The following is a 21,904-nucleotide window of genomic DNA, read 5'->3' as shown; positions in this document are numbered from 1 at the left end:
TTGCCAGCCCTCTCTCCTGGCTTTTGCAGACTTTGAGGTGTTCCCTGTCGTTTTAATTAATGACTCAAATTCAGCATAACCTTCTATTAAAAGCTCTTGTTCTGCATGGGAGAAAAACTGTGGGCCTTCTTTGGCTATGCTGAACAGCCAATAGCAAAGTTGCTGATCATTGTTTCTACCATCGATACATTTCCCCTTTTAAACAAACGCATGAACGCACAGTTATCTCAGATAACTCAATCCAGTCATACTAATCATAGACAACAGGTGTGTTCAAAGAACCCAATAAGCCGGATCATGATTAGCCGGATAAAATCATTTTGGATGTCTCATTTGATCTCGGATGTTTTAAGCAACGTACGAAGAACGGGCCCCAGGGGTCCGTTCTTCGTACGTCGCTAACTCAGTTAGCTGGATTTTATTGTTGACGATTTGGCATGATCTTGGATCGTTTGGTTCTTCGAAACTCATCCCGGACTTGCTGTCATAGCAACATGTGCGCAAAGTTGAGCCTGCTCCCGAGCAGGTTTATTTCATGTAAACAGGATTAGATCATAGCGGAGGAGATAGGGAAGTCTGTGTCTAGCCAGCGCACTTGGACCACCTAGTGGCAGAGGAAGGGACAGAATTGTGGAACACCATTTTTTTTTATGTTCAATAAAAGACAAAACAAATAATGCTTTGTTCCTGTCGTTTTATTTAAACAATTATTTATAAAGAAATGTCAGCAAGTCATATTTTGCCTGCAGTAAGAGATAGTTATGTAAAGTCAGCAATACTACTATGTGTAAAATCGTGTATTAGAATTTACTCTGAAGGTCCTTTTGAAGAAACTCGATCTCTAGTGCAATGTTTCTCTTTTTCACGTTGTGGAGTTCAATTTCTCCTCTTTATTTGTATTTTTTTTCAGGTCAAAATACTTTTTCTTTTGTTGAAGATGCCGTTAATATAGGGAACAGATGGCACCTTGAGTCATTTTGTGAAAAAAAAAAAGAACAAAGAAAAAGGGTTAAACATGTAAAAGTAAAAAGAACCCGATTTTTTTTCAGCCTTCTTATTGGTGGCTGTTAAAACAGACAAAAACATAATTTAACAGTGGCTTTTAAAAAAGAGGAAGAAGTTGCTTTTTAAAAAACAGTATAATAATTAAAGGCTATCATTTTGTAGAATATTCTTGTACTTCACTTTTTTCCCCATGTTCTAGTGGCTCCCATGGAGGCTCTGACATAAAAGAACAAAGTGCTTGTGAAATTATTAAAATGCAAAAATACATACTGTAGAAAGTGATAGAAACATCTATCATGTCTGCTGCTGTTTGCCAGCCCTCTCTCCTGGCTTTAGCAGACTTTGAGATGTTCCCTGTCGTCGGCATAGCCTTCTTTTAAAAGCTCTTGTTCTGCTGGAAAAAAAACTGCAGGCATTCTTTGGCCATGCTGAACAGCCAATAGCAGCACTGCTGATCATTGTTTCTACTATCGATACATTTCCCCTTTTAAACAAACGCATGAACGCGCAGTTGTCTCAGATAACTCAATCCAGTGATACTAATCGTAAAAAACAGGTGTGTTCGAAGAACCCAATTAACCGGATCATGATTAGCCGGATGAAATCATCTTGGATGTGTCATTTGATCTTGGATGTTTTAAGCAACGTACGAAGAACGGACCCCGGGGCCTGTTTCAATAAGGAGGTTCAACCAACTCTGAGTTAAAACTTGAACTCTGAGTTGACTTAGCCTGAGATGGGAAACTCTGAGTTTTGGGTTTCAGAACAGCTGAAATGAGTTAGTTCAATCAACTCTGAGTTGACTGACTCTGAGTTAAGCGCGTGCACCACAACTATAAAAAGCCATTATCAATGGAGCGCAGATATTACGAGTCACCATGGCAACAGCGTCAGACAAAAAAATGTGTGCATATTTCTCACCAGCAGAACTGGATGTGCTTATGCAAGCATATGCAGAATTTGAACAAGTATTTAAAAAAAAAAAGCAACACGGCTGCAGCGGCGAAGGAGAGAGAGTTAGCTTGGGTGAAAATAGCTGCTCGAGTCAATGCGTAAGTTTACATTTTAATTATTTTTATACAGTGTTGGGTGTAATGAATTAAGTTACTAAGTCATCTAAATGCTGTAATTAAATTAAAGACTATAAAACAATAGTGGATTTAATATCAAATTTTAAAAGGTATATTTTTAATTTAACTTTCTCCCTCTAGTTACACACTTTGGTCAATTTAAGAATAATTCATGCAATTCAATATTGTTTATTTGAAAGCATTAGAAGTGCAGTTTCTTGTCTCTCCTTGTATTGTTCAAGTGGTTGAGGTTGGGATTTAGAAAGTAATTAATAAGTAAGTAAAACAAATTAGTAAGTAGACCAATACTTTCTAGAGACAGTAATTATTACATTAATCTAATTAGACTTGTTGAAGATAAAATTTGTAGTTAGTAATTAAGAACTATTTTAGAGTAACTTACCCAACTGTTATAATATCAGAGGTGAAATTGGAAGAACAGTATTTTATTAAACCTAATTTAATTTTCATGGATAGGTGCAATCCTGCAGGCATCAAAAGAACATGGCAGCAGCTGAAAATGAAATATAAAAACATACTTCAAGCAGGTAAGCCTTGAGCACATCATAGGAGTAGAGTAGCTACCTGGCTTTACAAACATTTGACATAATAAATGACTAAATGGCATTCAGTGTCTAGCAGTGCAGCAGCATTTTTGACATAGGTCTAAATGTTCATTCTCATTTGACTTCTACTCAGCCACCAGAAAGAAGGCAGAGGCTTGTAAAACAGGGGGAGGACCTGCACCACAACCCCTGACAAATGCAGAAGAGATGGCCCTGAGCCTAAATGCTGGAAGGCCAATGGCTGAGGGAATTCCTGGAGGGACTTCATCAGACCCAGTCACTCCAGAAGATTTAAGTGCCTTCATAAAATGTAAGAGGTCTACCTACAGTGTTATTTTTTTATATAGACTAAATGTGATATTTCCATTTATATTACTTTGGATTGGGTTTTTTGTTGGTCCCAACAGATTCGGATGGTAATATCTGCCTCTTGGAGCCTCCTGTCCCAACAGTACCCCATACAGTTGTCAGTAGTCTACTCCATACACCATCAATTATGACAAATAGTATTATAAAGTGTACTCTATGAAATGCTCATCTTCACAGGATGATGGGGATGAAGAAACCGTTTCTGCTGCCACAGACAGGCCTACAGAGGTAATTTTAATATTATATGTCACATTCACATTTATATGTGGAGTATCCTATAGAATCCAAGTTTATATCTATAAATGGTCATTCTTATCTCTACCCCCCCAGAGTGTGGAAGAACAGCAAGAGGAAGGTCCATCAACTTTTGGTGCACAGATGAACACAGTTCAGTGATTTACAGTAAATGCCACAGTTTCATTCTGAATTTTAGACTACATTCATGATGTAACTCTAATCTAATGTATTTTCAGTTGCCAGTTAAGGAGTTATATAGACTTCTTCTTATTAATGTAACCGGGTGGTTTATTGGTCGGGAACAGTGGAGTGGTTGTAAATTCCTACCCATTAAATGTCCCTGAATGCATCTGTGCCCTATTTCTCCACCTTCCTCGGGTTTGCAGCGTTGTTGGGCTCATTAGTAGGTGTATATAGGCACCAGGTGTGCCTGCCAAGCTAGAAGTAGATTGAATCTCACTTGGCTGACTACTGGAGCTGTTAGCCTGCTGCACCAGGAATTGGTATCAGGAAATTTGTGTTGCTGGGATTTTTTCAGTGACTTCGCACTGCAGCATCTGAAGGTACCAGTTTTTCCCTTGTTTTCTTATGTCTTGTTGTTAGCAGACCCTTTATTGTGATCTTTTTTTGGTATTTCAGGTTGCTGCTGCTGCATATTATGCTCTCACCCAGGTGCATGGTTAATGCTCTGGGTTAATTAAGAAAAGGGGTTGTTTAGAGCTGGAGTTGTAGCACCGCACACATTGAACCAGACAATAGTACGGGGTTCTTCTTTTAAATTTTATTAAATAGCTGATTTGGCACAGCTTTACAGGACTGGATTGATGCAGTTTGAGACTTGTTTTGTTTTTTTGGTTATTTAACATTATTTTGTGTCTTTGGTTGTTACTAATTTGGGTTCCAGTTGTTTGTGTTTAATTCTCAGATTGTTTCTAGTATTGTCCTGTGTTCCTGTGCTTTATTGGATTTTAGATTGGTATAATAAAGTCTATTTTTAATATTGTAAAAGACTGTAGAAATATATATATTTTGTATACTATTTCTGTTCCCTAATTCTTAAGCCAGACCTACCTGGGTACTTTTAATTGGGAGACCCTAGGCCACTTGATATTTAAGGTCTACCAGTTGGCTTTAGGGCCACGTCCTCTGTCACAGTCCGGGCTCCATCTCCCCGTGTTACATTAACAAGATAGAAAAAAACAGCAAAGAACTTGTATACTTGGACCGCCAGATCCAAAAGGCAGATCTGGAAATTGACATTCTGAAACTAAAGCTAGAGGTGAGTGTATGGTCACAGGTGAATTCTAGGAAGTATTGAAACTATTTTAAAATCTTTTTTTTTTTTGTTTTCTTTTTTTTTTTAGCAAATGAACACCATATAAATTGCTGTGATTTTGTGTTTATTCATTTTTTTGTGGTGGTGGTGGTGGATATCATGTGTATTAATCTGAGAAGACATTGTGGCATATCATATCCCGGACTACCCTTCCATCCTGGAAATCTGCAGGGTTGATGAGGTCTTTCTCAAGGTCTTGCAATTGTAGGGCAGGGTGTTGCTCCCCTCTAATTATGGCAATATTATGGAGAACAACACATGCCACAATAATGTCGCAGGCCCTTTCAGGGGTTACACTGAGGTGACGTAGGCACTGGAAACGTGCTTTCAACAGGTCTATGGTCATCTCCACCCGGGCTCTCGTCCTGCAGTGTGCCACATTGAAGCGCTGCTGTGGGCCTGGTTCAGGTTCTGGGTAAGGGGCCATAAGATTTGGTCAGCATGTGTAACCCCTATCTCCCAGCAGAAAGCCATCAATCTCTCCTGTAAGAAAGTTCACATTGCTTTAGAGCTGCATAGAAATTCCCCTGTAAGTGTTTAGTGCATACATTGAAATATGTGTATAGGATATACATTTACTTACCCCTTTTTAGTCTGTTGCTCAGGGTTGACTCCCGATAGATTCTTGAGTCATGAACAGAGCCAGGCCACTTGGCCTCCACATTTGTAATTATATGTGCAGCATCACATATGATCTTGACAGTGCAAAGAATGAGAGATGTTACAGTATTGTGGTGTAGTCTTTGACCATTAGAAACAGTAGGCTGTCAGTGTACCTGCACATTAATACTGTGGATGGATCTCCTGTTCACATAGTCCGCTTAATTTTCATAAGGTGCAATGATCGGAATATGTGTGCCATCAATGCATCCAACCACATTCGGAAATCCTAAAGGGAATTCTAATTATTAGGTTACTTCCAGGGGTTGCAGCAAGATATTCTTAACTGAATGTAATTTATCAGGTTAGCCTCATTTAAACCGATTCATACACCACTGACCTGCAATCCTGTGAAACTCCTCTTTGATGACTCTCAATGGTTTGTGCCCAGGAAACAATACAAAAATTCTCAGAAAGCGCTTAAGAGCAAGGCACACTTTTCTTACCGCTCTTCAAACAGTAGCCTTACTAATATGTTCAGCATACCCGATGTTATAAAGAAAACTTCCATTCGCAAAGAAACGTAAGGCAACGCAAAGAATCTGCTCGGATGTAAGAGCACGGCCGCGATGGTTGATGTTTCTGATGTAAGGATGGATGAGATTATGGATGTATCTTATTGACTGTAAAGAAAAACGGTAACGCTCAAATAAAAATGGATAGGGATATGACAAAAAATCCACTCTGGGCCTCAAAATCCTTTCCCAACGTAAATGTAACTCCCTACGAAGTAATACAGCCTCTTCATCAACAGGATCATCCATAAAAGGTCATGTCATTTCATTCCCTTTGATGCACTCTGCGTGACTGAAATGTGCGCAATGAATATGTCCCCAAAGAATCAATGAGGTGTTTAAACACCACTTCCTCTTTAAAAAAGGGGAGGAGACCAAAATAAACTCTGGGTTTTCTGAAGAAAACCTGCTCCCGACCAGGTTAGGTTCACAGAGTAAATTGCCATGGTAACTGACTCTGAGTATAAGTTACCTCTCTTTCAGAAACGGGCTTGACTTACTCTGCTTTCTCAGGTTTAACTTACCTCCCTTTCTGAAACAGAAAACCCAGAGTTTCCCTCATTTCAGGGTTAACATAGTCAGAGTTTTCACTTAACCTCCTTTCTGAAACAGGCCCCAGGTCTACATGTCCATGTTTTTGTGACTTAGTCTCTCCAAAATTGCATCTACTGTGTGAAGGCATCAGAGCTTTGTTAGACATTGTTGAATTATATATATATATATATATATATATATATATATATATATATATATATATATATATATATATATATATATATATATATATATATATATATATATATATATATATCTATATATATATATATATATATATATATATATATATATATATATATATATATATATAAATTAGGGCTGGGCAACGATTAAAATATTTAATCGCACTGATTAATCGCATTGTATTTACAAACTCCAAGAATGAATTCAAAAGTAGTGTAAAGAGCACTTTTATTTTAATGTTCTGCTGCCATATGAACAAAAGTGTTGTAACATTTGTAGCACTTATCAGTAACACATATTTAGTGTAAAGCTCAACTTAAACATGTAAAACAAAAAATAGCAATAATAATAAATTAAAGCTTATTGCCACTGACAGGGAATTCTCTTTATGGGGAAAAAATCTACCAAAAACAGGCAATTTCTGAGGTAACAGCAGGGAGCAGCATTACCATTTTATGTTTAATACCAAAGTTTAACTTGGCAGTGGTTACAACTAACTTGTTTCTGTCATATTCCATGCTGGATGAACTTTAAACTGAAATGCTTGCTAACTCGATATGCTTGCGTTTATTTGACGTTGACACGCGGTTTTTTGTTGTTGCTTTCTCGCGCGCATATAGTGAATGGCAGGGGGAAAACAGGCAAAAATACATGGATACTTTGAAACGAGAAGCGACTTCACCGTCGTCGTCGATGCAGACCCCCCCCCGCTCCGCTCCGCACAAAACTTGTTCCGGCCGCCAACTCACCGCCTCGCCTAAGCTCGCTCGCGGTACCTGCGGGAAACACCGCCTTCCGCATGTCGGCTGTTTTTTTCCGGCCAGCACCTTTCTTCCTCTTTGAATCTGAGGCTGGGCTGACAGCGAGGTTATTGGCGCATTATCGCCACCTACTGTTCTGATTCAAACCCCTACACCGCAGCAACAGACCTTCACAAAAATAAAAGCATGTGAGCAACATGCGTTAACGCGCGTTAAAGAAAATATCGCCGTTAATAGTCTAATGAGTTAACGCGAAATTAACGCGTTAACTTGCCCAGCCCTAATATATATATATATATATATATATATATATATATATATATATATATATATATATATATATATATATATATATATATATATATATATATATATAATATATATATCTATATATATATCTATATATATATATATATATATATATCATATATATATATATAGAGAGAGAGAGAGAGAGATAGACCTGAGTTATGTTATTAAATACTGACAAAGAATAAACTAAAGTGACCAGTAAAATAACCAAAATAAATATACCAAATAAATCAATATAATAGCCTATTTAGGTGGGAATAGTACACTAGTAACTTCTCAGGTTTCATAATTGAGAGGCTGATGCAGGGCTGAGGTCCGAGGTTGTGGCGTGGGAAGACGCAGACTGCAGCTCATTTTGCACTGATTCTCTGCACTAGTTGCACAATTTAGGGAGCGCTGTTAGAGAAAAACTTGCGTCCCGGAACTTTATATTGCAGATCAAGAGTGGCGAGTAGTTGTTTGAAGATAGGTTTTTCAACTGCAGACAACAGCAGCATGTCCATCACTATGAAGCATGTTACTGCATGCGTGATGTCCTTATGCCGCTTGGACGCTTTGTCATTTTATCACAAAGAAGAGAGCCCAGTTTAGCTGCTATACCTGCTTTGTTTTGGAAGAACTTCCAGAAGATTCCTACGACGACGACGTGGAGTCGCGCAGGGCTGCACAGCTCGCGGTGCTGCTGCGGGTGTGAACGGCTTACGTGATGAAACAAGTTGGTTGCGTTACCAGACTTTGTTTTTACCGGTTTCTTGCAAGTTTTACAAATCACTGGTTTATTACTGTCAGACTGGCGAACTAGTAAAACCCCGTCTTGGGACCGTTTTAGGCCGTGGGCTAGAATCTGTAGGGTGACTTTTCGTATGAACTGTCAGGGGGGAACTTTCTTCCACCGGGAAAAGTTGCTACACATAGCAGTGAACTCAAAACACCAATGTTCCCACGTTTTCACTTGCACATTAAGAAGTTATAGCCGATAAAAAATCTAAACTGTGGCGCTCCGGTCCAAGAGGTCACGTGATTCGATTTTTGCTGCTCAGCCAATCAGATCGCCGTATTGTCAGCTGAGCGAGTTTACCACGTCATCATGGCTGCGCCCATAAGATGTTGGTATGCATTTGTTTCCAGACGAAGAAAGCCCAATAATAGCATTTTCTGGCGCCAGCTAGCAGTGATCTTGATGGCAAGAAAAAAGAAAAAGCCCAGACCATCCATCCATCCATCCATCCATCCATCCATCCATCCATCCATCCATCATTCGTTTTCTAACACGCTTATCCCTGCGTTCGCGAGGTGCTGGTGTCTATCTCCAGCTGTCAATGGGCAAGAGGCGTTGTATAAACTGGATAGGTCGCCAGTCCATCGCAGGGGAGAAATAGTCCAGACTTTTGCCCAATTTACTGTGATATCACCAAGACCTGCTGCGCTAGAATAGCACAGGCGACAGGTGTCGATGTGCCAAACGACTTATCCCCGCCAGAATTTGTATTCCCTGCGCCGAGAGCGCATTCAACTGGAAGAATGAACCCAGTCAACTCCGGCTTATTTCCAACCTATTAGGTGTGGGAATGAAGATCTTTTACTTTTCTTAACGAAATATAGCAATGGTGTCGTTACATTATCGTTCAGTTAGTGTGAAAAAACAGAAAATGTAACACTTGTTAGTGCGATCATAAAGGATTGCTATGTCGGTTAAAACTCGATTGATCACTCAATATAACACGTTCTGGGAAAGTAAACGGCTTTGTGGTCATTTCCACATGTGTCACGAAAATATTAGCTTTATGTTATTAGATTGTCGCATGTCTGTCTGCTTAAACCAAAAATCCACCTTCCTGAGTTCATCACAGCTGTCAGCTTATTCGTCTTTTTTCTTTTTCTTTTCTTTTTGACCCGCATGAATGGATCATATAGAGTGGATTTCACGTGTGATCAAATGAACACTGAATAAAGGTACAGCCAAAATTATCAGATTCAATAATATTTTAATTCAATCAAGACCCATATAGAGATATTAACCATATTAAGAAAATGAGATATGTCTCTTTTAAAAATAGAACAATGTATTAGGAGTTTAAAAAATCTATTTAATTTTATTAGAATGTGATATTTAAAATATTTAGACTTCACAAAGCTAAAGGTTAAAACTTTTATTGATTTCAAAAATACAATACAAAATTCTACAAATTCCGAAGGGGATAACTCGTTTGGCACAACGAGTTTATACAACGCGTCTCGTCCATTGACAGCTGGAGATCGGCACCGGCACCTCGCCAACCCAGCGGGGATAAGCATGTTAGAAAATGGATGGATGGATGGATGGACGGATGGTCTGGGCTATTTCTTTTTTCTTGCCATCAAGATCTCAACCAGCTGGCACCAGAAAATGCTATTATTGGGCTTTCTTCGTCTGGAAACAAATGCATACAAACATCTTACGAGCGCAGCCATGATGAACTGGTGAACGCGCACAGCTCACAATACAGCGATCTGATTGGCTGAGCAGCAAAAATCGAATCACGTGACCTCTTGGACCGGAGCGCCACAGTTTAGATTTTTTATCGGCTATAACTTCTTAATGTGCAAGTGAAAACGTGGGAACATTGGTGTTTTGAGTTCACTGATATGTGTAGAAACTTTTCCCGGTGGAAGAAAGTTGCCCCCTGACAGTTCAAACGAAACTTCTTAAGGAAGCGTCCTACAGATTCTGACCGTTTCCTCCGCCGCTCCTTGCTGCGACATATTCACGTGCTCTGTGTTGTGGTTTGAGAGGGCGGCGCTTTGTGACGGCGTGCCTGGGTTCGCGATTACGATTGGTCGAGAGGAAGTAGTGACTGTAGCATCAACTAATATGATAGGCTGAAAGGAAGGAAGGAAAACAGTTTTTTATCGAACTTTTATCGGCCCGTTTTTTTCCTATCGCGCCACACGTCTATCGATCGATATATATTGTTATTGAATTATCGTCCAGCCCTAGCACTGACCATTGTGTTGATGTTCATCATAATGATGGCTCTAAAGCTCACAACTCTGAAGGACTGTTTTATTGACTGCTGTGGAGGGTAGAATAATTTATGAACTTATTTAATGTACCGTTTTATCTATCAATAAATGTAATCTTAAATATTAAGATTACATTTAACAGAGGTGGGTCTAGTAGCCAAAAATAGTACCCAAAGTAGGAGTAGGACTGTTTAAACATATTTTTATCTGATTAAAGATAAGAAGTAGCCAATCAAGAAATAACTCGAGTAAAAAGGTATTCTGTAAGAATGCTTCTCCAGTACTGAGCAACTAATCATAACATCTGATTTAATACTTTTAAAAAAATGTAATTGGACAAACAAATATATAAAGTGACGTACAAAAAAAATTAAAAATTACAAAATAAATTAAGGAAAAAGAAAAACTTTAAAAATATATATTTTTTTCTTCTACATAAAACTGATAAAACCAATACTTCCAGCAGTGAAAGTATAGACACTATAATGACAAAAGTATTTGTCATTACCTAACATCTTGCTCATGATTTTTTCTTTTTTGGGGGGTGAGAGAGGGGGGGTCATATTTAAATGTGTAAAGCAGCATTGCAGCCTCTACTCTAGTTAATCCCAAAGATGATCTATAAAGTTGAGGTCAGGACTAGTAAATGTTAGAGCAGTGCAAAGCATTCCCAATGAAAACATCTGCTGTTTGCTGTATATTCATTTAACCTGCAAGTGGATCAAAGAGCTCCACAGATGGAAAATAGTCTTAAAATAAAGCGTGTGTACAAACAAGAAGTCTCACTTTGACATAAACTGTAGGTGTGTGTCTGTCTGTCTGGTGGAGTTTAGATTCTCTATTCAAGTTAGTTACTCAAGATGGGTGGAGTAGACAGATTTTTAACCCAAGTAAGAATAGTGATACTTCTTGATATTATAACTGAAATAAAAGTACAAATTACTCATAGGAGAACATTTTGTTCAAAAAGTTACTCATGTAACTGTAAGAAATGTGAACTGCATAAAGGTATCTAGGTAATACCCACTTCTGTAGCATTTAAAAGATGGTTTAGCTCGGCAGTTATTGACAATATTAGCACAGTTAGAAGACAGCTATGTGATCATATTGTCCAATTCAGATCTATGCAGTAAATCTGTCTTTGTCATCTGGCGACTTTAGCACGGCGGGAGTTCGTTTTCTCAGCTCTGTTAACTTGTGCATAAATTGTTTCAGGCAGGGGGGTTGAGCAGGAACTGGCGTCAATGTGCTGCTCAGGACGATTAGGAAACTGTACCAAGGCATAAGTCGATGTTGGAGAATGAGCAGGAGCAATTTCTGCAGGATTTTCATATGAATTTGGCTGTGGGTTGATCTAGAAACACACAAGAGTTAATTAGAAATAAATATCACAACATCACTTTTCATTGTGAGAGCTTACACTCAAAATGTTGACAGACATACGAGTAAAATCTATATAAAAAAAGTAAAGAATATTATCTAAATAAGAGCCTTTAGTAGATTTATTGAAAGAACATACTGCTTACCTGGGGAACTTCATACACTGTATTTGGGCTCCTCTTTCTTTTACCTGCAGGTCAGTCAAAGAATCAAGGTTGTGTAGTTGGAAGTAATTAAAATCCGAATTTATTTTAAAGTGCCACTGCAAACTGTCCAACAGCACTTAAGAAACAACGCTATTTAAATGGCAAATTGGAGATTGCAGTAGAGCTTAACTGCTTTTTTGGTGTCTTTTTTTTGTTTTTTTAATTTTGCAAAATTGATTGTTTTGTATTTTTGTACAAATAAACGATCAATAATTTAAAGTCAGCAGTTAAAAGGGACATTATCATAATTAAAAGCTCTTAAAATAATAAAATAATAAATCCCAACTGGTCTTGAAACTGTTTTTCAAAGTAATTAAGTATTTCTGAAACAGATTACTAAAAACTGACAAACTACCACTGCAGAACACTAATATCTAGTGTAGCAGCAGAAAACAGGCCATCTTGACAGAAGAGACTTTACTAATAGGAGTATTTCAAATAAATGCACAGCAGTCTGTTGGCATCACAGATCTGGAGTAATTGTTCCTACATTTCTCTTCCATGAAGGAAACATAGCAGAGCTTCACTAAACCAAACAGTTGAGAACATATTTTCCAACACCAGTAAAATCTGTTATGTTTTGCCACAGTTTAATGGAAATAAATGGAATACGGGCTTCAAGGAAAGGAGCAGCCACATCAAAGGTTAGAACGCAACAAAGTCCAAGCAACAGCAGACAGATAGCGCCACCGCAGGCCGTAGGTGGGAAATCAAGGTGACCATAGGGATGAAAAATCAAAACGCTTTCCCAACTATGAAAATGTGTATCTCTACTAGGTTATATACATTTTATATGACCTCTGTCAGCAAGGCCATGGTAAGTATAGATAAGGATGGTGCTGCAGCAACCCCTTATATTTAGGGGTGTAGATCACCAGCTTTGTCACGATACAATGTTATATTGATTTCCCTCTCTCTCTCACAGAGAGAAACAGAGACAGAGAGGCAGAGAGAGTCATGTCAGAGCCTGATCTACGATTGTATTCTACCGTTTCTCAATGTAATTTTTCAGAGTTAATCCCACAAAGCTTAATATAAGCAAGACACAAAACGGAGGTGAGGTTTAAAGCTACTGCATTACCGGGTACGTTGGAGAGGAGTTAAGGTATGATGAGTAAAATGGTGTGGAGTAGACGGGGCCATGGAAAAGTCCCAAAAGATACTTAAACTTCTGGCAGAGACTGACCCCCATCCAGTTTGGGACCATGGCCTTTTAGAGGCCTTTTAGCCTGAAGACTGAAAACCTATCTGTTAGATATGATGTAAACTATTAAAGAGCTGAGCCAAAGATATTAACATAGTGGCTTAAGTAAGACAGAAGGACAGAATGATTGACTGTATTGAAGGCGGCCGTGAGATCCGGCAGACAACACACGTTGCATCATTAAGCCGGGTGTACACTGTACGAGTTTTTCAGTCGTGGTACTTATATACATCTCAAACTGTGCGACGGAACCGCGGGGTTTAAAAAGTTCACCGCTCACGATCTGTGCGGCGCGACGCTCGGACGAGACCGGACTGCTCACACTGTACGTCATGTCCCCTCTGGGACCGCTCGCCGTGGTGGCAGAGGCAGGCGAGCGACGGTAGGTGACAGGGACCCAGAGCAGGGGTTCGAGCCCAGCTCTGGCGAGGCCCGCAGGAGGCACCGGGCGTCGGGGGAACGGAGGGGAGAGAGGAGGCACGAGACGCACCGGCGGCCGCGCAGCACGGCAGGTCGCCTGGCCCGCACCCCCCCCCCCCCCCCCCCCCCCAGCAAGCAGAGGAGTGCCGAAACAGGCGGCCAGCGCATTGCGCGGACCGGACGGCTCGCCCTCCCTAACACCGGCCGGAGGTTGCTTCAGGGACGCCCGCTTCCCTCCCTCCGCTGGTGGGGACAGAGAGGAGGGGAGGGCGCCCCCTCGTAGCTCTGCTTGAACAGCAGGATGCGCTCACGAAAACCTCACGACAGCCGACTGAATTTCAAACATGTTTGATTTTCACCGATCGTCCGATTCCTGATCGGGAGGTAGTCGTGAGAAGCCAGTCCCCCCTCCTCCCCCCCTCTACGATCAAGCTGTTAAACGAGGGTGAGCATTTCTAAACACAGCTTGCCCTGCACACGTATGAGAATTAACACCTGTGACATTTATAAACTTTTGAAAAAAGTTAACTCCAAAATTTTTGCAGCTAGTGATGATCAACTGTACTACAAAAAGCAAAAATTCAAATGATTGAATCAATCAAGTTGTTTGGTGTTACCAACGGTCTGATAGTTGATTTAAAGGCATACTATGCAACATTTTTCAGTTAATTAATGTGCTCCATACCGTTTTGGATGATTAAATGAGTCATTTCAGGTCGAACTAAGGTTTTCTCGGCCACCCTGGTGGTCTGTGGGGGAAATACCGTACTTGCAATTGCAGGAGCACTCGGCTCGCACCCACAGGCTCAGTAGTCTCGTGTGCATCGTGAGAGTTGGTCTTGCTTTACGGCGAGAACTGCTACACGCCCCCAGTGAAAGGCATGCTCGTTGCTAGATTTGTGCAGTTATTATGGCGGAACTGTTGGCTGCACAGTGGCGCAGTGGGTAGCGCTGTTGCCTTGCAGCAAGAAGGTCCTGGGTTCAAGTACACCCCTGGGTCTTTCTGCATGGAGTTTGCATGTTCTCCCTGTGCATGTGTGGGTTCTCTCCGGGTACTCCGGCTTCCTCCCACAGTCCAAAAACATGACTGTTAGGTTAATGCGGTACCGCGCACGTGACGTCACCGTCTCAAGAGCAACGCCCCTTTTGCCGCTTAGGTAGGGCATACAGGAGAGAACGCATACAGGAGAGAACGCACGGATAACAGATATGACCGACTTTACAGCCGTTAAACTTTCCCAAGACGGTGTCCCAGGCACACGGATTACTGGTCGCACTGTTGAAGAACACACCAACCTTCAGCTCAAACGATGGCTTGAGGTTCGAGGGCTTAAAAAAAGACTGGAAAACTGGCCGAGTTGATGAACGGTAAGCTTTGTTTTTTTTTTCCTGCGCGGCGATCATGGCAGCGTCGGCCGTTTTTTTTGTTGTTGTTTGCAATCACCGTCCAGGAATGGGTATATGTTTAATGTTTGTCTCATTTGAAATGTTTTTGAGTAAGCTATCCTGGTAGCAGGCTATCATGTTAGCGCCTGTATGCTGTCATGGTAGCAGGCGCTACTTTATTAACATGTCGGCCACCAAAATACTCTTACCTTGACTTAATGTCGCTGGAATTGGGTCAGGATGTTCTTCGGTTGGGCCCTTTCCTCCGACAAAATGCTTGCTACATATGTAGGTGAATTTGGTAACTTTTTCCGGGTTGAACTGTTGTGTAGGCCGACCGCCCCGGTGTTCCAAGCGTACACATTTCTCCTTGGCAGTCTTGAAGAAAACATCCTTCATATGCGGCCGATCAGCGTAACTCGAGTCGCTGTTGCACGTTCCATAGCAACAATGTTTAAAAACCATGGTTTTAGATTTGGAAAAAGCATTTGTTTACCGAGTAAAACCAAGGGTAACGCACGTCTCTTTTACAGCGACACAGCGGCGGACTATGCAAGCATGCCCTACTGCGTACCACGTGATGTGACGTCATCGTGACGTTGTGTTTCTAAAAATAGCTCGCGCGCGGTACGCCATTGGCTTCTCCAAATTGTCCTTAGGTGTGAGTGTGTGTGTGAAAGGTTGTTTGTCCTGTTTGTCTCTCTGTGTTGCCCTGCGACAGACTGGCGACCTGTCCAGGGTGTACCCCGCCTCTCGCCCAGTGAACGCTGGAGATAGTCACCAGCAACCCCTGTAACCCCATGAGGAATTAAGCGGTTTGGAAAATGGATGGATATGGCGGGACCAGCGAGAAAACAGGGAAAGCCCATGTTGGAGCAGGCAAGAAAGAGGAAAATGACTCTGGACAGAGAGAGGAGTCGTACACGGGTGAACATCGGACAAGCTTTTTCAGAATGGCGAGAGCTAAAAAAAGGCTGCAAGGCTGACGCGGACCTCGCGTTTCTGCTGATGCGATTGTAAGTAACATTGTAGGGTTTTCCTCACGCTACCGCCTGGCCGACATTCCAAAAAAAAAAAAAAACTAACTCCATATGCGCGCAAAGCTTGTCTCCCACGCTCTGCCGGTTGCAAAGGTTGTCCCCCCCCCTCTGCCGGTAGCGCAAAGCTAGCCTCCCCCGCTCTGCCGGTTGCAAAGCTTGTGTAAACCCCCCCCCCCACTCTGCCGGTTGCGCAAAGCTCCCCCCCCCCCCCCCCCCGCTCCGCTCATCCGGTAAGCAAATTCCTAGGAGAAACACTGCATTGGAATGGTTTCTCTCTCTCTGTGTGCATGTTCATACTTTCACTGTGTTAGTAGACATGGTGATTCGTTGCGTTCGCCTGTCTGCTAAGCTCAAAACAACCGCGCCTGGCTGGACGGAGAAACCAGTAGAACAGCTGAGCATCTTTACGACAGTGCACTTTTACTTTCGCCCTCTGGGGGGAGCCTCGCTGGAAAATCAACCCCGGTTGCATAGTATACCTTTAACTGTAAAGTTAATCTTACTGTCTTACATCAGAGTCCAGATGCTGTGACTTGTCTTCATGTTTGTATAAACCACAATTCTTAAATGAAAAGTCCACAGTTATGCATTTTAAAAATTAACTTCCAGTCCAGAGGAGTTAGATGCTCAAACATCTAACCTAAGATCCTCTGCATATTTTTCTAACAAGAAATTTTAAGAGCTTATTTTGTGTTGTGTAGAACAGATTTGTTTCCAGATTTGATTCCTAGTCAATCCGAGGTACCACCCTGTTTGTGCGGAAAGGGTGTGCTCATAAAGCTCAAATTGCTAATTTTTCTAAAAAGAAAGGTGAGGAGCATAAGCTTAAAACGCTAGTAATTCCTAAAGAAAGGTCAAGCAGGCGCCACAGAGCTAGTAATTCCTACAGGTTTAGCATCTTAACACTGAAAGAATAGTGTTGTCATAAGCTGCAGATTGAACTGTCAATTTGCTAGTAAAGATTCTCAGTCATCCAGGTCACGGTCATTCCGAAAAAAGTAAGAAACAAAACAACTAGACTTGTTTTCCGAAGTTTGAAGACGTTTGAAGTTTGAAGAGAAAGAAAAAAAGTCTATTCAGTGATATAATGACAGTATTTTTTATTTATTTCGGTCGGGGGGGGGGGGGGGGGAAAATGTTATGGTCTGTATTATATGTCACCTCAAAAACAATTTTACCCTTTTACCCTACGCTTCTTGCTATCACCCTAATCTCTAACCTTCCGAATCTCAGGTTTATTTTCAGTTACCACGGTAGTTAGTACAGCAGTTAGAGGCAGTTTGAAGTTAGCTGTTCAAATTTTGCTACATTTCTGTGTTCAACTACCTGATTTATCGCTGTAAACGTCACAGAGGCAACGTCGTAAGTTGATAATTTATTATTTACATTTATAAGTTGATTTTAAATAGTAGTACTTACATGAAAATGCCGTTGATTTATTTGTAGCTTAAAACGTTTTATTTACATTTATTTACATATGGAAAGCACCTGTTACATAGTTAAACGGTCATTTTTGTATTTGTGTTGTTACCGTTTTCACTCTTACCTTGTATTAAGAAGAAAAGTGCCACAGTAAAGAGAGACTAGAGCTTGCTACAACTTCCATCTTCATTTATAAGGAAGAGTTTAGCTAGTTGTATAGCGGCAGTTGCTACACTGCAGTGAGGACAACATAGATGTACTCACAGAGTACAAGTCGAGACTCTGACTACATCATTCAAAAATAGAAATGTAATTTCCAATCAGAGGAAAACTTCTTGATATAATTAAGGGATTAAGCCTGTATCTGGCAGGGTTTGAATAATTTTGTGTTTAACAGCAGGTTGATGCAGTGCAATGCATTGAGTTGAAGACTGAACGACATCTAGCAAGTTTGGGAAAAATGGAATGAGCATATTTCTTAGAGGGAATAATTTCATTTTGAGTTAGAAATGAATAGATACTTACTCATTTTGAACACCACACAGGCAATAACCACAACGACTACAGCAGCTAATATCACAAATAAGGGGGCTGTGTTGAAAGCTGTAGACAAATGGGAAAAATCGGTCAGAGAAGCTGCAATGTTCTCACCAATTAAAAACTCATCTTCAGAGCCAATCTCTGCCCAAAATAGTGATCTGCATCGTGTCATTCACTTTCAGTTGTTGTCGTCGGTTATTGCAACTGTAAGATGCAGAATATACGGGCAAAGCTGCTCTCTCTCTGTTTCTTCCTGTCGGCTCCTGTGCCAACCTAGAGTTGGAGAGATCCATCCAATATGGCGGCGATGCAGGGTGCACGTAATGAGGCGTTCACATAAATAATGTCTGTGGTTGAGCCTGGCCTCAATGAGCTGGTGGTGAGAACAAAACTTCTGGAGGTTGGCCGTTCTAACTGAATGCTATGCTAGAAGTTTTTTATTACTTTTGAGGCCTACATTAGGAATATAATTTTTTCAGTTATAATATGCAGTTTAGAAAATAATCTTTTTTAAATTTAATCAATAGATCATTAAAAAACAATATTGCTTCACTTCAAGTGAACCAAGAGAACACATCCACAGTATAGCAATTGGGTCAAAACCAAGATGATCGTTTCTGGTCGTAAAGTCTTACCTTGTGTGGTGCAGGAATCTTGAATCTTTTTAGTGGATTCGGACCAGCTGACCTGGTTTCTATGGTTACAAATGATTGATTTGTCCAACTGATAGATATGAAGAGAAGAGCCAGATGTGGTGACCCCTCTACTCTCTCCACACGTTTGATTCTCACATCTAAGAGTGCTGCTGATGGAAGAGTTCCCTGCTCTGCAGGTCACTGTGAAGATACTGGAGGAGGTGCTGGAGGTGAGGTCAACGGTGAGATCAACTGGAGACACTGGATCTAAGGGACGGAGTTGATTTAAAATGTTTTAAAGCATAAGAAAAAGAAAGGAGCTAAACCCCCTGACAGGGTTATTTAGGAGGTAACAGGTGTTTTTTTTTTAAACTTTATCATCCATTTGGAAATATTCAACTAAATATTCTGCCCCAAAATGCATACAGATCAAAAATATACATATAAGAAAAACTTACCTTGAACTGTAACGTTGTATTCAGATAGTTTTTTGTCCTCGGGCAGTACTGACCTTGCAGTATAAATACCGCTGTCTGACTTTTGTAGATTCTTCAATTTCACATTATATTTTTTCTCAAGGACTTCAGTTCTTCCGGTGTGAGTCTCTTCAACAGATGGTGGTGAAGGAGGTGAAAATGTTACCAATGAGTTACCATTAAATTGCCAGACCCAAAAGGTAGAATTTGGGGGAATTTCAGCTTCTGTGAGATTAAGAATTAGATCGTTTCCAGTCTGCACAAATACATGATTCACTGAGGTGGATTCTGTAAAACAGAAAACAAAATAAAATTCAAACTCAACTGAAATCAGTACAACATTTTCAAGTAGGGCTGACTGTAGAGACTGATGCTGATGTTTTAAATTATCTATATAATTAATACACATATGATGTGAATAAGATCATTTTTTAATCAGATCTTCAATGTCTGTCCCTGTTTGGAGACTGGGTGTTACATCCTTCAGGCTCAGAGGAGCATGATTATAGGTCATTCCTCTCAGCAACTGCAAACCATTACTGCTCCCAACAAACCCAAAAGTTTTTTTGTATTACACACTTCATACAAGTACACTTTATATTCATAAAGTAGCTGTGCTAGCCAAAGTTCAAATGCTTTGTTGTATTTATCAATGAATTTCTCCTGATTGCGAAAATAACTTCTCAATTTTAATGTTTTCAATATAGCTGCAATAAGTAAGCAAGGAAGATATCTTGGTAAAACACTAAACTAATTTTGAACCAGCAACATTCGTCTGGCAGATATATGCCTGAGCAATTTCTGAGGTATCTCGGTCTCGGTATTTTTGTGCTGTTTTCACATGTTCTATTAATATGATACAAACCCCTAAACACGTCGAATAGGTCTGACTTTACAGAGAAAACTGACCTTTATGATCACGACAAGGTAAGTTTTCCTCAGGAAGCTTTAGTAAGAGGAGCTCATCAAAACCAAAAGTTCTCAGAGTCTGCCCTACTTCTACAAATGGTTTTAGCCACAACTGAGGGGCGCACCCAGCCGCTCTGAGCACGCTAAGCAGAACAGAACAGGGAGCTGCATGTCTGCCTGACTTTTTAAGAAGCGGAACAAACAGTTTAAACAGAAACTGAAAACAAATCAAGGTTCCAATTACAACGCAAACAAGGTCCAAAAAGTATGTAAGTATTTGTGTTGATCCCACTCAAAAATAAGTCTATCCAACTCATGACTTTGTTTGGTAAAAAGCAAACAAAAAAACATATTCTATACATACCTTGTATTTGAAGTATGAACATTAGAAACAGATGAAAAGGAAACGAGATGATCAGCTCCATTTCTCAAGTTGACTGATGGAGTAAGAGGGATTTTCCTAATGGCTTTTGTATAATTTAAGATTACTCTCAATAAAAACCGTGAACAAAATACAAATCTTAGATTTATGTAATTTCACCGACTTACATTTACGAAATTACCTTTATCAACACGGCTTTTACAGATAGTAATCCAGCCCTTGAGGAGATGCTGTCGTTCCCTTTCCAGCCTCCCAGTCCAGCTTTGGGAGCTCGTTGCTGCTTCCTCTCTGGTCACAAGTATGGAAGCCCATTTCTGCCATTTATAAGCCTAGCGTAATTATGAGTTTTAACATCATAATTACAATAATAAAACTCATGATTACGAGTTTTAAAGTTATATTTACGATATTGGAAGTTGTAATAACTTTTAATATGACGTTTATTCTTGTAATTTCAAACTTGCCTGAGCACTGACTTTGTGTTAGTAATAATAATAATAATAATAATAATAATAATAATACATTTAATTTATACTGCACTTTCCATCAAAAGATCTCCAAGTGCTACAGGTAAAAAAGAAAAAAAGCATTAAAAAAAAGCTTTTTTAGATGAGAGAGAAAAAAATAAAAATAAATAAATAAATAAAACATCTAAAGGGGACCAAAAGCTTTGCCAACAAGAAATGTTTGAAGGCCTTTTTTAAAACACTCAGTGGACTGAGGTGCCCTCAAGGTGTCAGGGAGGACATTCCACAGATGTGGGGCAGCAGCACAAAATGCTCTATCTCCCATTGTCCTGAGTCTGGTTCTGGGAATGTGGAGGAGGTTTGAGTGAGTGGAGCGAAGGGACCGGTTTGTCTTCTGTGGGTTGATAAGTTCTTTGAGGTAGGCGGCGACATGTCCATGGATGCATTGATGTGTGAGGAGGGAAACCTTGTACTCAATCCTGGTGGAGATGGGAAGCCAGTGTAGTGAATGGAGGATGGGGTAATGTGCTCACGTTTCCGTACTCTCATCAGGATCCTAGCTGCAGAGTTTTAAATGTACTGAAGCCTCTGCAGACTTTTTCTAGGGATCCCAGCGAGAAGTGCGTTGCAATAGTCCAGTCTGGAGGAGACAAAGGCATGAACCAGCTTTTCTGCGTCTGGGAGGGAGAGAATGGGATGAAGTTTGGAAATATTTCGGAGGTGATAGAAAGAGGTCTTGCATAGGTGATTCAAAAGTGAGTTGGGAGTCCATTTTTACACCAAGATTACTAACTGTTGACGAAAGCGGGATGTTAGTGCCAGAAAAGGTGATGCTGGTTATGGATAATGATTTGGTTTGATG

At 40.3% G+C, this 21,904-nt stretch overlaps 1 protein-coding gene across 1 annotated transcript; it reads right to left on the bottom strand.

Moving 5' to 3' along the window:
- Window positions 1–11,719: 11,719 nt before the first annotated feature.
- LOC105916717 lies at window positions 11,720–20,800 on the bottom strand. Its single transcript, XM_036137786.1, has 6 exons — window positions 20,558–20,800; window positions 19,267–19,572; window positions 18,809–19,075; window positions 18,159–18,236; window positions 12,102–12,145; window positions 11,720–11,929 (listed from the first exon to the last, which is right to left on the bottom strand). The coding sequence occupies exons 1-6, from the start codon at window positions 20,616–20,618 to the stop codon at window positions 11,720–11,722; spliced, it is 966 nt and encodes a 321-aa protein (XP_035993679.1). The 5' UTR covers window positions 20,619–20,800.
- Between the last annotated feature and the right edge of the window lie 1,104 nt (window positions 20,801–21,904).

Source organism: Fundulus heteroclitus, chromosome 6 (assembly GCF_011125445.2).
Source record: "Fundulus heteroclitus isolate FHET01 chromosome 6, MU-UCD_Fhet_4.1, whole genome shotgun sequence".
Lineage (NCBI taxonomy): Eukaryota > Metazoa > Chordata > Actinopteri > Cyprinodontiformes > Fundulidae > Fundulus > Fundulus heteroclitus.
This window is presented reverse-complemented; position numbering and strand designations above follow the sequence as displayed.

What these genes read in the sequence shown, in the direction of transcription:
- LOC105916717 (XM_036137786.1), bottom strand. Translation starts at nt 20,618, where the DNA reads ATGGAGCTGATCATCTCGTTTCCTTTTCATCTGTTTCTAATGTTCATA. An exon ending in AGATTCCTGCACCACACAAG is followed by an intron (nt 18,237 to 18,808) that starts GTAAGACTTTAC and finishes ATTTGTCTACAG; the next exon opens with CTTTCAACACAGCCCCCTTA. An exon ending in CAGTGTATGAAGTTCCCCAG is followed by an intron (nt 11,930 to 12,101) that starts GTAAGCAGTATG and finishes GTGTGTTTCTAG; the next exon opens with ATCAACCCACAGCCAAATTC.